Genomic DNA, 13,919 nt, shown 5'->3' with positions numbered 1-13,919 from the left:
TGTAATTTTTATCAGTGACTGTGATTTTTCTTTGTCATAACAAGTAAGTTTATCATGAGAAAAAAAATGCAGAATTGCACATTTAAAGAGAAAGGATATACATACTGTACATAAAACACAAGGTAATGCCTTATTTGATCTCTTCTAGCAGTCTTCACTAAACATGCATTTTTTTAAATAATGGATATAAGTTCAGCATTAAAACACTAGATAGAGCTTTTATTTTCATTGTTGCACAGATACAGAAGGCGGCCCCAGACTTTGAAGGAAGAAAATCAAGCACTCAACTGTTTCTACGCTGAGTATTTAAGACACGAGCTGAGACGGGGTCAGTTCTGTACAGCCTACATGTCGTCTGTCTCGAAGCTTCAACAATATAACTGCCAGTGTCTCCTCCCTTTGGAATTATAAGGGAAACTTAAGGGAAATCAGTTAAGGATAGCGTCCTTTACAGGTCTATATGTCATCATTAAATGTTTCTGATATTTTGTTAATTCAGTGTACTTTATGTCTGTGGGGACATGTTAAAACATCTGAATAGTACATAAATAATTCAGTTATTTTAAATCAGTCTGATCTGGATCCGGGTTTTTCAGGGGTATATATAAATGCTTTTTGATGTGGGTTGTGTCCGGCTCTGAAATCACAGATACCATGCAGATAAGAGTGCAAATATCTGGTTAAGTCTTAAGGAAATTAATGTTACAAATATTTTCAAAATAAGTGTGTGCCAGCAATTTATAAAAAAAAATCCTGTTTTGTCATTTTGTGTGCAATTGAGTTTTAAAGAGAGAAGAAAAAGGAATTTATAGAAGATATTTTGAAATATATATATATATATATATATATATATATATATATATATATATATATGCTTTTACTACAGGGGACTTCTGAGAAACACATTCCAGTCTGACAATATGTTTATTAAACTGTTTTATTTTAACAGATGAAAGTATAACAACGGGTGATTTATTTTCATAACCAACACAGATGTCAATTTGATTCCGAACACCTTTAAGAGAAAAACAAAAGTACTTATTTCCATCTGTGTTAAAATGTTTGAATAACCAAAATAAAAAACATTTTGGAAAAATAAAGCGCTTTGAACTACATTTTTAACAGTCTGCTTACATGTCTTCATTGTTGTCAAATAGAATGTGATTGTGTATAATCTACACATTGTGCATTTTATAAAGTGATAACTTTTGATAAACATTTTAGGTCGTCTTACAACTGGACACTTTATGTCCGAACAATCACCAAGAGCCAACTGCTATCAAGGCCTGTCCTCTTCTTCATCACATTTCGATCGCTTTGGGCAGGTCTTTGTACTTGATGAGGTAGTACGGGTAGCACTGACAGCTATCAAAAACTACAAACATGGTGGGCTTGTCAATGTCGTCCACGCAGGTGTCGTAGAGAAGGAACTTACTCGTCTTGGAGTCGAGTGGCGGCGGCCGGCGGTAGTCGTACCTTCCGAGACTCACCTTCCCCACCAGGACTTTGGCTAGGAACATGTAGCAGACCTCATCTGGCCCCAACTTGGCCGAGAAGGTGTTGGAGAAGGAGGCGGCGGTGGCGAAGTAGGAGCCGAAACCGTTGGACGTCCCGTTGACCCCGGCCATGCGAGGGTCGAAGTTGTTGTGGCAGATGTCCTCGGAGGGGCCTTTCATTGTCCCGTGGAAGAGATGTCTCTCCAGAGGCTCCTGGGACTTGGCGTGCTGCTTCTGCATGTACGCCTTGTACCTGGAATGACAACGCAGATGCTAAGTGTTTCCTTTTTTCCAACATGTTTCCTACCTTTATATCTCTGTACTTCACTTAAATACGGACTGATATTTAGACTGAATGTATCTGGCTTATGTTTAAATATTAGTTTGACAATATATTGTGCCGAAACAAGCTTTTAAAAATATTTATCTGAATTTTCTTCAAGCGAATTTCCGTCTTCAGAGAGGTAATTTCACTTGGTACCATCTTGGTATCTTAATCAATGCAAACTCAGTAACTTTAAATGAAACCTTCAAGGTTTTTAAGCACAAACAGCAGCTGGACCTTTGGTACTTGTCCCAGTGGAGGAGGTTCTGGACCTGCTGGATGCCGATGATGTCCACCTTGGTCTCGGGCAGGGTCTCGTAGAAGAAGTTCTGGACACTCCGGTAGGCCTGCGTGCCGGCCGGAAGGTCCACCAAGCTGTAGTCCTGCTCCGAGTCCAGACACCACACGGGAGGATACCAGGAGCTGAACTCCTCCAGAGGGTCCACGCTGAAGTTTGCACCAGGAGGATCGCCGTCGGGCTCAGGCAGGATTCCTGTCCTGGGTGTGAAGTAGAGGAAGGGGGGGTATTATTGTGATGAAGAGGAGGTACAGGACCTTTTTTAATGGGGTTTTCTTTCAAATAGCCTGACTTTATCGTACAAGTATTATCATATTATTATAAGTACGAGTATTATAAATCTGTCCTCGTTGCTTTTTCTGTGATTTGATTGATGACATTGTTTTTATCATATGTGGAACCTGACAATAACTCACTTTGCTTCAGCAACACCACTACAATGTATTTTATATGAAATTGGTTATGTCATGTGACTGAAACAGAGACTAGGAATACAAAGAAATGGATACTGACTGCAGGTAAGGCCGCATGGAATCAGGGGAGCGGTATAACGGTCTGCAGCGGACATTTCTGAGGAACCCTGTGGTGACGTTGGTCTGGATCATGGTGGTGAAGTCCACCTCGTACTCCTGGGAGCAGATATAGAAGGAACACTCGGTCTCCTTCTTGCTCATCTTCTTCAGCAGCAGGGTGGACACGTCCTGCGGAGGGATGACGCAGTTAATGAACAAGGCGTCGCAACTTATACCTCAGAGAGTTTAAAAAGGTACTAAGAGGGCAATAATGGAAAAAGTGTAAAAAAGAGGAACACATTCACCTTGTTGTACTCTACCCAGACCTGGTTAGACCACCAGTAGATTTTCCATTTGCTGGGAAAGTACGGGTTCTTGACCACACTGTCCGAGTTAGTGAGTCGTCTGGCTTCGTTGTACTGAGATGAGTCGTTAATCTCCATGGAGTCAAAGACTAGACTGCAGAGGAGAATGCTAAAGGGAGTGTTGGACAAAACAACATTGTTAAAATACACAAACTTATGTTTTTGACTCCGGGATAACCAAACATCCTGCAATTACCCAATTGTGGACAAAGAAAAATGTGTCAATTTTCCGATTTATCCGTAATGTAATTATCTTTACCAGAGGAAATCTTCTTCTAATAGCAACGCTTAAAAGTTAAACTCCAGTTCTCCTCTCTCACTCACCCATCCTTGATGTAAATGGACTCTTGTTCGATGTTGCAGTAGCTCCTCTCCAGTAAGACCTGAGAGCAAGAGGGGACGTTGATCCACTGGTGGGTGAGCACACTCCGCAGCTGCCAGTGGAACGGGTAGGGAGTGTGGTGCATCTTACACTTCTTCCCTGCGTGACACACACTCAGGAGGAAGTTGTCGCAGACCTGGATGTTGGGGGGAATCTTTGTGTGGAACGGGGAGCGGACGGGGCCTTTAGACGGCGCCTGGGGCTTGGTGGGGGTGGCTGTGGGGGTCTGGATGGCGGGTAGGACCCGTTCCTTGGTCGGCGTGCTGGGCTGATGCGCCGGCTGCGGTTGGGTGATGATGAGAGGCAGGGAGACGATGAGGGAGGTGGCTGGCGTGGGGTTCGCGGGTATTTTCTGCGGTTGGGTGAGCAGGGTGAGCAGGACGCAGGAGTTCTGCTGCTGGGTGATGGACTGGATGACCATCTGAGGCTGCGGGATCCCCGAAGACGACGCTGAGCTCCGCGCCACGCTGGAGGAGCTTTCAGTTTGGGTGGAGGTTGTATTCTCCCCTTGCTTCAGGGTCACGGGGGTCAAATGCACACTGACGCTGTAGGGGTTGACGGTCCAGGCGATGTCCACCTGCTGGGATCTCATGGCCTCCCACACTGGGAGGCTGGTGTTGGTGTCGGCAGGGATTTCCAGCAGGAAGAGAGACGGGCTCAGGAAGGTGACTTTGGAAGATTTGGACGGGGGCTGCAAAACCGCTGCAACACCGTCCGCCATCTTTCTCTTTGTTCGTCTGCTGGATGAAGCGTTGGGCATCTTGAAAAAAACACATTGAATTATTCATTTTTAGTAAATTAGCACAAATGACTTATATTATATTATTAAGCTTATATTAAGTGACTTTATCTCTAAAGTTAATGTTATTATAAATAGAATAAAGCTACAAAGATAAATGTGGTTTTGTTGGAGGCCTTATTGAAGTCCACCAAATGGAGGTCTTAATTCATGTAAATATATATTTACTCAACCTCTAACCTTTTAAACTTTTCAACATTCTTGTGAATTTAATAAACATTCTTAGCTACATGCACTAGCATTAGCATTGCGGCTATAACTGGCTAATGAAAGCTCATTAACGAGTTGATTTTTTGGGGGTAACCTTACCGTGACACTCGCCTTTAACGTGGACACGCGTTGTTAAAAAGCTTCAAACCAATAAACTGCAGCCAGAAAGTCAAAGGAATGAATTAAAGTCAATGAAAGAGTGCAACATTGTATATGCTTTCGGTGGAGAAGCGTTACGTTAGTGGGAGGAGTGAGAAGACATAAAAAAAAAAAATACATAAAAAAAAAAAAGGTATTTTCAGTAAGTAAGTAGTAATTGCACGTGCAGATAAAATAAACTTTATGCCTACTTACTGTAGCATAAAAAACAATTATCATAGGTTTTATTTTATATAAGACAGCAATGATTAAAAAAAAAAAAAAATCACCCATAATATCAGAATTATTTACTTTTTCAATAGTGGAATTACATATTGTTACATACTGTTGATTACAGATTTTTATCATCACGGTGAAAATAATTCACTATACCGATTTGATATCTTTAAGAACATTTGAAAATAATGGTATCAGTCAAATTCATCTTTAACTTTGTTTATTGTGCAAATTAAATTACACTGAAAATATGAGTGAAAAAAGTGTATCAATTGATTTAAGAGGCGCGGGATATTTACCCAATATTATGTGTATTTCATTATATCAATATTTCATCTTATAATATAACGGTTGTCGTAAAGCGTATAATTACAATCAAATTTTAAGTAACAAATGTTTTACATTACATTTTAGTCAGTCTATAGTTTCATATAGACCTTTTTCAAACTTGACAACATAAACATTCTAAATGGGCACCTCTGTATTTCCTGTTGCCATGTTTGTTAATGCAGTGGCTGACAGGAAGTCTTTTTAACCTGTTTAACATTACTTATAACCCCTAAGGTCAGGGCATTATTCCCACTGTTAAAAAAACAATCATTGTTTCATTATAGGCCAATCATGTAGGTCAAGACCACAGACTGGACATGCAGGTTGCACAAAATCAAAGGGAGTAATGAGATTTGCAAATAATTTATTTGTAGATTAGTATTCTCATTATAGTTTTTGCACACAAAGCATATCAAGTGTTTGCAATTTATGTTGTTATGAACAAAATTGGGCTTCAAAAAAAAAAACATGAAGATGAATACTCTCATTCAGAGTTTAACATACAAATTAAGAATCATGTTACAAACTTTGATCCATCAAACAACAGCCACACTTCTGGTTAGTTTTTAAAACACATATTATGCTATTTTGCATTTATACTTTTGAAGAAATAGCAGGACTTTTTTTTTTATAGAAGATTAAAGTGCTGAGAGGAAAGTGTGTACAGACAAAAACCTTCATTATGTTTTGAGCTGATCGTATAAGACATTTAATTAGACCGGGAAAGAAAGTGCTGGTATTATGCAATTTGATTTGAAATTCTGAATGTTCCCCTCATACTGTGTGAAAAAAAAAAAAAAAAAAAAAAAGCTCCTACTCCTTTTGTGCTGAGTAGAAGTAAAAGTTAGGAAATGGAAATGCACTTTCAGAAATATTCAACAGCCTTCACAGAGACTTCCACCGGTTCCAGCGTCAAAGGACACTGCTGACAGCCCACCCAGAAGTAAGGGAAGACCCGCTCAGTGATTGCGTGCTTGAAGGTGTAGATGTGGGTGTTGTCATCCGGGTCGTAGAAGGACACCCTGCCCTTGTCACAATCCAGCTGCACTCTGATCCTCTGCGGGTTCCTCTTCAAGGTGAGCCTCGTTAAAGGAGAGGTGCCTGCAAAGTACATGTTGTGGTAAAAGTACACGCTCAGGTAGCCGTTCTTGAGCACTGAAGACACTTTCTCCTTCCTCTGGACGGATTCCTTGGCCACGCCGACGACCCACGCCGTGTTGTCTCCCACGTTGACGACCCAGGCGTGCTTGCCTGAGGTGAAGCTCTCGCGGCCCAGCATGCCGGTGTCGGGGTCGAACCTCTCCGGGTTGTCCGGCAGCTTCTGCTTCTCGTCACTGTCGCAGACGCTGGCGAGGTCTTCTGACAGGACGAGCCAAGGGGCGGCGGTGTTTGGGTCCAGAGTCACCGGAGCTGAAAGAGGAAAAACATGGCAGATTGTCAGCTGTCTCCGGCAACACGCTCCGACTGTAGTTCACTCTGCATCACAATCTTTTCTCCACCTCAGGAGTATGTAAGAGTTTGTACTCACTGAATTTGACAGTTTTATGCATCTTCACCCACACATGGAAGTTCAGAGACCCCAGATATCTGGCCACATCCAGGAGAGCTCCAGGAGGCATGACTGGATCCTCAATTGGGCTGTTAGTTCTGCAGGGAGCAGAATTAGGCCGTTAATGCATCTTGTTATAAAAGCAGAGAGAAGAGAGAAAACTTGAAAAGTAAAAGTTTTTTAAGCACCTTGCCAATGTCGTCTTGCATTTCTGAAAAAAAAAGAGGCAAAATCACTTCAAGAAATGCTAAATTTGTCCCAGTATCCATGCATTTATTCATATATTAAACATTTACACACTTACATGAAGGATAGAGATTCCCTCCTGAGCTATCACCTCCTCTAAAAGTGAGATGGATTCAGACACAGACGTTATATTTCTGGTGATTTCTTCGATCTCCTGCATCAACGCTCGATTCTTCTGCTCCTCCTCCCTCTTAAGCGCCTCCATCCTGGCTTCCTCCTCGGCGTCAAGAAAGCTGTGAAGCTTTTCGAACTCCTCCCTGGTCCGTCGCTCCACAAAGCGAGCCTGGACCTATATAATAAGAAAAATATATACCTTTGTGAGCGTGGTTTGGAAATGACTGTGCTGCTTAATAAGTGCATGATTTTTTTTACCAGAAATGTTGACAACAACAAAAAAAAAGTCACCTGAAGAAATGCCGCAACATCCTCATAGTTTTTCTTCATTTTGTCAAAAGCGTTTCTCTTCTCCTGCAATGAGGTGAGGGCAGACGTCATCTTCTCCTGAGAAGGCAAATAAGAGAAAATGTATTTGAAGGCCAGGTTATTTTTAAACATAAGAGCCTTAGAAAAACAGCCCAGAGACATGTTCTTTTGAAGGCAAAGTATTTACCTTCACATCCACGACTGCCTCGCTCACAGGGCAACAGTCGTGCTGTTTGTGCTTCCTGGAGGTGTGGCAGACCACACAGATAGGCTCCTTGTCCGGTATGCAGTAAAGCTTAAGCCTCTCCCCGTGAAGAGGGCACATCACCCCCGGATCACAGTACAGCTCCCCCCCCTCGGTCTCCTCGGGACCCTCGCTCTCCTGGATGTAGGCCTCACACAGGTTCTTCAGGGTGAGACTGGGCACGGGGTCATCCACACTCTGGCTCCTGCACAGAGGGCAGTCTCGTCTCCGGGCCCCTTGAGTCCAGTACTGCTGCAGGCAGGGTGCACAGAAGCTGTGGCTGCACTTGAGGACCACGGGGTCCCTGAAGATTTCACAGCATATGGAACAGGAGAGGTCCACCTCGGGGAGAGAGAGCCGGCCTGCCATACTGACTCTGACGCTTCTGTGTTTTACTCTGAAAGTGAAAGTAGGGCAAAAGTGGAGGGCACAGATCAAAACACAAAGCCTCTTCTTAACACACACACTCTCTTTGAGTCTATTCACTTCACTGCTGGACACAAAACAGGCTTACAAAGCATTTGAATGCAAGCTGATTCACTTCTCTGATATGAAACTGACAGTTTGAGCCAAACATACCTCACACCCAGAGTCCTGTGACAGCAATACGAGCTTGGATTCAGGCACTTCCTGCTTCGTGTTGTGATGAGTCACCCAAAGGGGGCGGAGTCTCAGAGACAGAGCAGGCGTTTTTAACCCTTAATTAACCCCAACATCTTGTTTACAGTCCAAATAAACTGTTCTCTGTGGGGTTACCAGGATGCACACAGCATACTTTCACCTCTACAGGCCTTTAAAACACTTCAAATAAAACAATCTGAGAAGATTCGGCAGTTTAACTGCTAAAAATTCTCATCATGACGGCTCACAAGTAGAAACTGCTCCAATTTAATGATCCATAAACCAGAAATGTTGGGAACCACTAGTCTGATTCATATTTTAAGGAGGATCCGTAATCTATAATGAATAATAATCCAGAAAGCCTTAACTCAAGGCCCAAATTCATTTCAAATTGAAAAATTGAAACTATAAATAAGAAATCTAATGACCGTAGTAATGTAATGCAGTTAAAGCCAATCTGAAAACATGTACATTATGAAATATGATAATAATGTTGCACTTTGGTCCCACACTGCAGCCTCTTCTGAATAGTCTCAAATGGAGTCCGGTAAACTGCTCTTAGCACATGTTGCCATCTGGTGGCAAAATACAGCAGAAGGTTTATATCATCAGTGTGTAACTAACAGCAACTGCTGAGCAGATTATGCAGTTGGATGGGCAGTGTAATCAGTTAGCTAATTTCTGTTCACTTTACAGTGATCAAAGCACTAATTAGTTTTTTTCATCTTTCATTTAACAGCAAGTACAGCAGTTTGTACCATGCTGTTTTATGATTTATGCTCAGATGATTTGATTTTATGAAATAATTGTTCGGTGGATTTATCATTTATAATGTCTGTTGTAGTGTTAAAGTCTTTAGTCACACTCAGGCATTTCTTATATTTCTGTCAGGACTATCATCCTTTTTTAATCACACAGTATGCTCCAGCTGTCCAGAAGGACTTTCCTGTATGTCTTTGCTCTTTTTATGCTCCAAAGCACAAAAGCAGATAGACAGAGAAAAATAGAGTCTGCTCACTGTGGGTGCTTGCTCCCTGATAAATGTATTGTACAACTTTAGGGCATCAGTATGTAGACTGTGTCGATTTTTCACACAGTATGAGGGGAACATTCAGAATTTAAAATCAAATTACATAATACCAGCACTTTCTTTCCCGGTCTAATTAAATGTCTTATACGATCAGCTCAAAACATAATGAAGGTTTTTGTCTGTACACACTTTCCTCTCAGCACTTTAATCTTCTATAAAAAAAAGTCCTGCTATTTCTTCAAAAGTATAAATGCAAAATAGCATAATGTGTGTTTTAAACACCTAACCAGAAGTGTGGCTGTTGTTTGATGGATCAAAGTTTGTAACATGATTCTTAATTTTCATGTTAAACTCTGAATGAGAGTATTCATCTTCATTTTTCATTCTGTCCACTCTAAGACGAGTTGTACCAATCTGCAGTCTTCACATGGCTTTTGTGATTGTAACTTGATTAACTGTGTGCAGCAGGAACTTTTTCTTGATTGTATGGAAGGCCTGATAACGTGCTGTGGTTTGGCCCCATTGTCCCTCTCTGGGGTCTGATTAGTGCCATAGACTCCTCACCTGGTCAGCTTTGTAATCATTTGAGTTATAGGGAACATTTTGGAAAGAAACAAAACTATCAAATTCACAACTTTGCATTTAAACGCAAGCCATTAAGAGATGTTTTTTTGGAGCCTTCCCCCCCGGATTACATTTAACTGTATTTCTTGCAGGAAATGCATCTTCCTCCTCTAAATATATTGCTTGAATGTGGGTATGTGGAAAGATCAAAAGGTGCTATATATACCGTATTGGGAGAATTTTGACTACCTCTCATCGATTTGCTACAGAGCCGGCGGCTTGCAGCCAACGGTGCTAACAGTGCAAACTACAGCAAACAGGCTCACAGAGCTAACAGTGTTTACCTGAGGGGGAACCATAGGGTGGTTGTGGGATTAAGTTATCAACCTTAACCGCCATATTGAGCGACGGTGATGAGCTAACCAGTTGTACACTCTAACATGCACAAAAATGCACAAAAATCTGGCAGTACCGGACCGGCTATGTCAACAAAGAAAGGAGAAGCTTGGATAACAACACACACAGAGGGAGACATTAATCCAATGCATCTTTACATTGCTAATAGCCGTTTGCTGCTGTATTTATGCTCTAAATATAATATAGAGAGAGAACATATGCCAGCTTTTGTAGCCTGAGGGCCCATGTGAGCTTAATCAGCTGACAACCCTCCACTGTCCGCCAACTGTCTGAGGACAGCCTGAAACACAATTCAGTTTTTACATTTAATCTTTGCTTTACTGGCTGTGTTATTCATGTTATCATTCAATACTTCATTAGTTACTTCTTTGACGACATTTTGGTATGCCACAGAGACTCAAGAGTCTTCAGCTTTTCATTTTGACAGAGCTGCAGAAGATGATTTTTAATCATAGATTGATGGTAGTCTGTACTCGGCCATCCCGTCACCTTCAAGAAGAATGTCAGCATAACGTCAGCTTTCCAAAACATACTTTTAATTGAGCCGCATTTCATGTGACATGAGTACCGCAACATGCACAGATATCCTTCACTTCCCTCCTGGAATGACTCAGAGTCTTTTAAGGGCCTGCTGAGCTCCGCTTCAGTTGGGGGCAATGAAGCGTTCACATTGTTGATGCTCAGTGTAAATAGGACGTCGTGAAAACGCTGTAATGTCTTTGCAAGCCTGTCACTGCTCATACAGTAAGACACCGATTCATTTTATGCCCAAGGGTGGAATATTTGTGTCATTGTGCATCATAAAAATCAACCTGTTATATGCTTGCTATTATGCTTACACCGCTTCATAAGTCTTTATGAGCCATATGTCATGCAGATATTTGTTTCTCGCTAACATGATGTGTTACATAATCTGTATTAGCATACAGAAGAACATAAAGTACTTTACAGAACACTACCGAGTATTTGTCACTTCTGATGTAAGCAAGTTTGCTTGCTTCTCACTATTGTGGGTAAAAAAAACCATCTTTCTACTGAGACAAAATTTAGCACATTTCCCTGATGTTGTAATCATTAACCACCACTAGATGTCAGAATGCACCCGCGCATGGTGAAGTCAGCTAAAGCACCCAAAAAAAGGTACTGAATTTATGCCGCAGCATTCATGCAGTAGTGTCCTGATTGTTTCACATCAAAATGACTCTAGGTAAACAGACAAATATCAGGAGAGGATATATAATCTGTGTTATCCTTCCATGATAGGTGCTTTGGAAATACCTGTACAAACTCAGACTGAAGCGGTTTAAATGCTCACATTTACCTGGATGTCGCCTGCCCCCTCTCCTTGCCTATAAATTGGTTGTCAGCCGGTGTGACCCAGGCTAATAGTGATTCATTATTGCTCCCACCCTGATAGTGTTCACACAGCTTCATAGGGGGGTTGAAAGGGGGGTGGGGGAAGGCGAAATAGGGAGGGCTGTGTCAATCTCACAGCATCTAATGAGGACAGGCAGGCCAACACACAGCAGAGACAACCCGGGTCTGAACCTGTCTCTCGGACCAATACTTTGCAGAGAAGCATCACTCTGACGGATGCTGTCGGTGGACGGAGCTCCTTCCTTTCAGGTGGGGAAAGGTATTGATGGTTGCAGCTGAGGAGGTGCATTCAAAAATAATTAGCAGGGAAACATCCCAGCTTCATATTTATTTTAAGCCAATTTGAAAATGTGTCTGCTATGCAGCAAAGCTGGACAGTAAAAAAGTGAACTAAAGCCAGTGAATTATGGGAAACCGTAAGAGGAGGGAGTGAAGGAGAGAGAAAGAAGTAAAGAAAGAGACAGAGAGGTATTTTATGGTATGGATTGATGATGATGGCAGGCAGGTCTCCATAAAGTCTAAAGTTTGTTTTTTGTATTCATTATAGTATTGTGATTTAAAAATATTATACAGGTGGAGGCTTCAAATAAGCCCAGTGGGCTTTCTGCCTCATCCTGCACTGAAATATTATTTATCAATGTTGTGTTTTTTTTATATTTTCCAATTGTGCAAATAAACTAAACTAAACTAAACTAAACTAAACTAAACCCCCCCCCCCCCACTCTTCATTATGCTTACACAACATCTGTTCATATCTCTGTTGGTAACATATCCCACTTTCTAACTATGCACACTTTAAAAGCTGTGACTAATGCCTGTTTTAATAGTCAATGAGTTGTTGATGAATTAAGTTAATAAATGAATGCTACTTAAAATGACAAAACATAATAAAACCTGGATTAATTTAATTATTTTTCAGCCACTTGGGGGCAACAGAAGAAAGCTGTAAAGAAAAAAACGTCAACATATTATCACCTTCTTAATTACTTGCAATTAATTAACTATTTTCTGCAGTATACCTCAGAAGGTAGTAGTGTCATTTTTAAAGCTCCAAAGGATGTGTTCATTTCTTCCTCTCTCTAATTGCATGAGCAGTCTGCGTTTTATTGCCACAATGCACTATTTGTGCAGACATTATCTTTAGCTACACAACTTTGACCTTTTATGCAACCTCATTGTCTCCAAAATTCACATCAAATCCAGTCTGACCACACGCCAACGGTCGCAGTGTATCAATTTGAACTTCGCGCCTCAGTGTATCCTCCTTCTTGACTGCAACCATACTAGTACATTCCTCTGAATACTGAAATGTCTGCAGTAGGCAGCAGCTGAGTCAGAGCGGCATGTGGAGAGGAGGACATTATAAGATTAATCTCGATTACAACTGGAATTTCTACCAGAGAGACGAGACAAAAGAGAGAGGGATAAGGGTGCCAGAACTGAATTATACTTTCTGCCCTCATGAACATGTGATCTTTTCACATTAAAATACTTGTGACGCATTGACAAATCATTTTCATGCTCTTCACATTGTGACTCATGAGCAGAGAGCTCCGGCGTCGTCAAAGGGGGAAATACATCCATTTCATCAGAGGATGCTTTCATTTCGTCTCTTTTTTCACACATGAATTGAGTGCTCAATATAAATTGGATTAAATGCACAATTTCACTGGGGCTTGCACGGCACCCTCACCAAAGACCAGGAACCCTTATTGTTAGTCATATATCGATTTTTGCCCTTGGTAATAGCTGAGAAACTTTTGTCAGCCATCTCACACGGACACTGCAAGAAATGTAGTAAGGAGAAAAAAAAATGAATTCAGAGTTTAGGTCTTTTTCCTGCTAGTTATTTTTACTGTGTATTCGGAGGTGTGTGGACTGAAATGACACACTTGCACGTTGCTCACACACACCCACACACACACACACACACAAACGTGCCTACACATGAGCACCCCGGCATTTCCACAAACACAAATACGCACTGAATTCGAGGTGAATTCGATCTTATTGGAGAGGCTGCTGGAAAGCCTGGGGTTCAGAAACCTCTTTCAGTCTCTGGAAGGCAGCCAGGCCCTCCAGATTCACAGGAAAACCACAGTTAACAGTATTTCCCTCTCTCTCCTCGGCTCTCACTCACACACCTGCACACAGTGAACCCAACCCACTGGAGTTTAAAAAAGGAGTGACATCAATTCAATAAGCCCGGGCTGACAGGGACGGTGCAATACGCCACAGAACAGCTGCTCTCTCCATCTCTTTGCTAACCCATTTCCCCTCCTGGCTTCCTCCCTTCCCTTTAAACTCGAGCTCAGCAAAGCAGAGTGATGACAATTTTGTTTTAGCCGGATGAATC

The 13,919-nt window shown here is 41.6% G+C and overlaps 2 protein-coding genes across 2 annotated transcripts; both read right to left on the bottom strand.

Annotated features, from left to right (window-relative positions):
- Window positions 1–911: 911 nt before the first annotated feature.
- Window positions 912–4,560, bottom strand: LOC129112698 (protein mono-ADP-ribosyltransferase TIPARP-like). Its single transcript, XM_054624906.1, has 6 exons — window positions 4,487–4,560; window positions 3,321–4,138; window positions 2,937–3,105; window positions 2,633–2,820; window positions 2,059–2,319; window positions 912–1,749 (listed from the first exon to the last, which is right to left on the bottom strand). Exons 2-6 carry the CDS (start codon window positions 4,136–4,138, stop codon window positions 1,302–1,304), a joined length of 1,884 nt encoding a protein of 627 aa, XP_054480881.1. The 5' UTR covers window positions 4,487–4,560; the 3' UTR covers window positions 912–1,301.
- An 879-nt stretch (window positions 4,561–5,439) lies between these two features.
- trim35-14 (tripartite motif containing 35-14) lies at window positions 5,440–8,202 on the bottom strand. The gene is made up of 7 exons (XM_054624775.1): window positions 8,134–8,202; window positions 7,498–7,951; window positions 7,293–7,388; window positions 6,946–7,176; window positions 6,830–6,852; window positions 6,621–6,739; window positions 5,440–6,502 (listed from the first exon to the last, which is right to left on the bottom strand). The coding sequence occupies exons 2-7, from the start codon at window positions 7,921–7,923 to the stop codon at window positions 5,958–5,960; spliced, it is 1,440 nt and encodes a 479-aa protein (XP_054480750.1). The 5' UTR covers window positions 7,924–7,951; window positions 8,134–8,202; the 3' UTR covers window positions 5,440–5,957.
- Window positions 8,203–13,919: the final 5,717 nt, after the last annotated feature.

This window comes from Anoplopoma fimbria, chromosome 23 (genome assembly GCF_027596085.1).
Source record: "Anoplopoma fimbria isolate UVic2021 breed Golden Eagle Sablefish chromosome 23, Afim_UVic_2022, whole genome shotgun sequence".
In the NCBI taxonomy this organism is placed as follows: Eukaryota; Metazoa; Chordata; class Actinopteri; order Perciformes; family Anoplopomatidae; genus Anoplopoma; species Anoplopoma fimbria.
The sequence above is the reverse complement of the archived record's forward strand: the minus strand, read 5'-3'. Positions and strand labels throughout refer to the sequence as shown.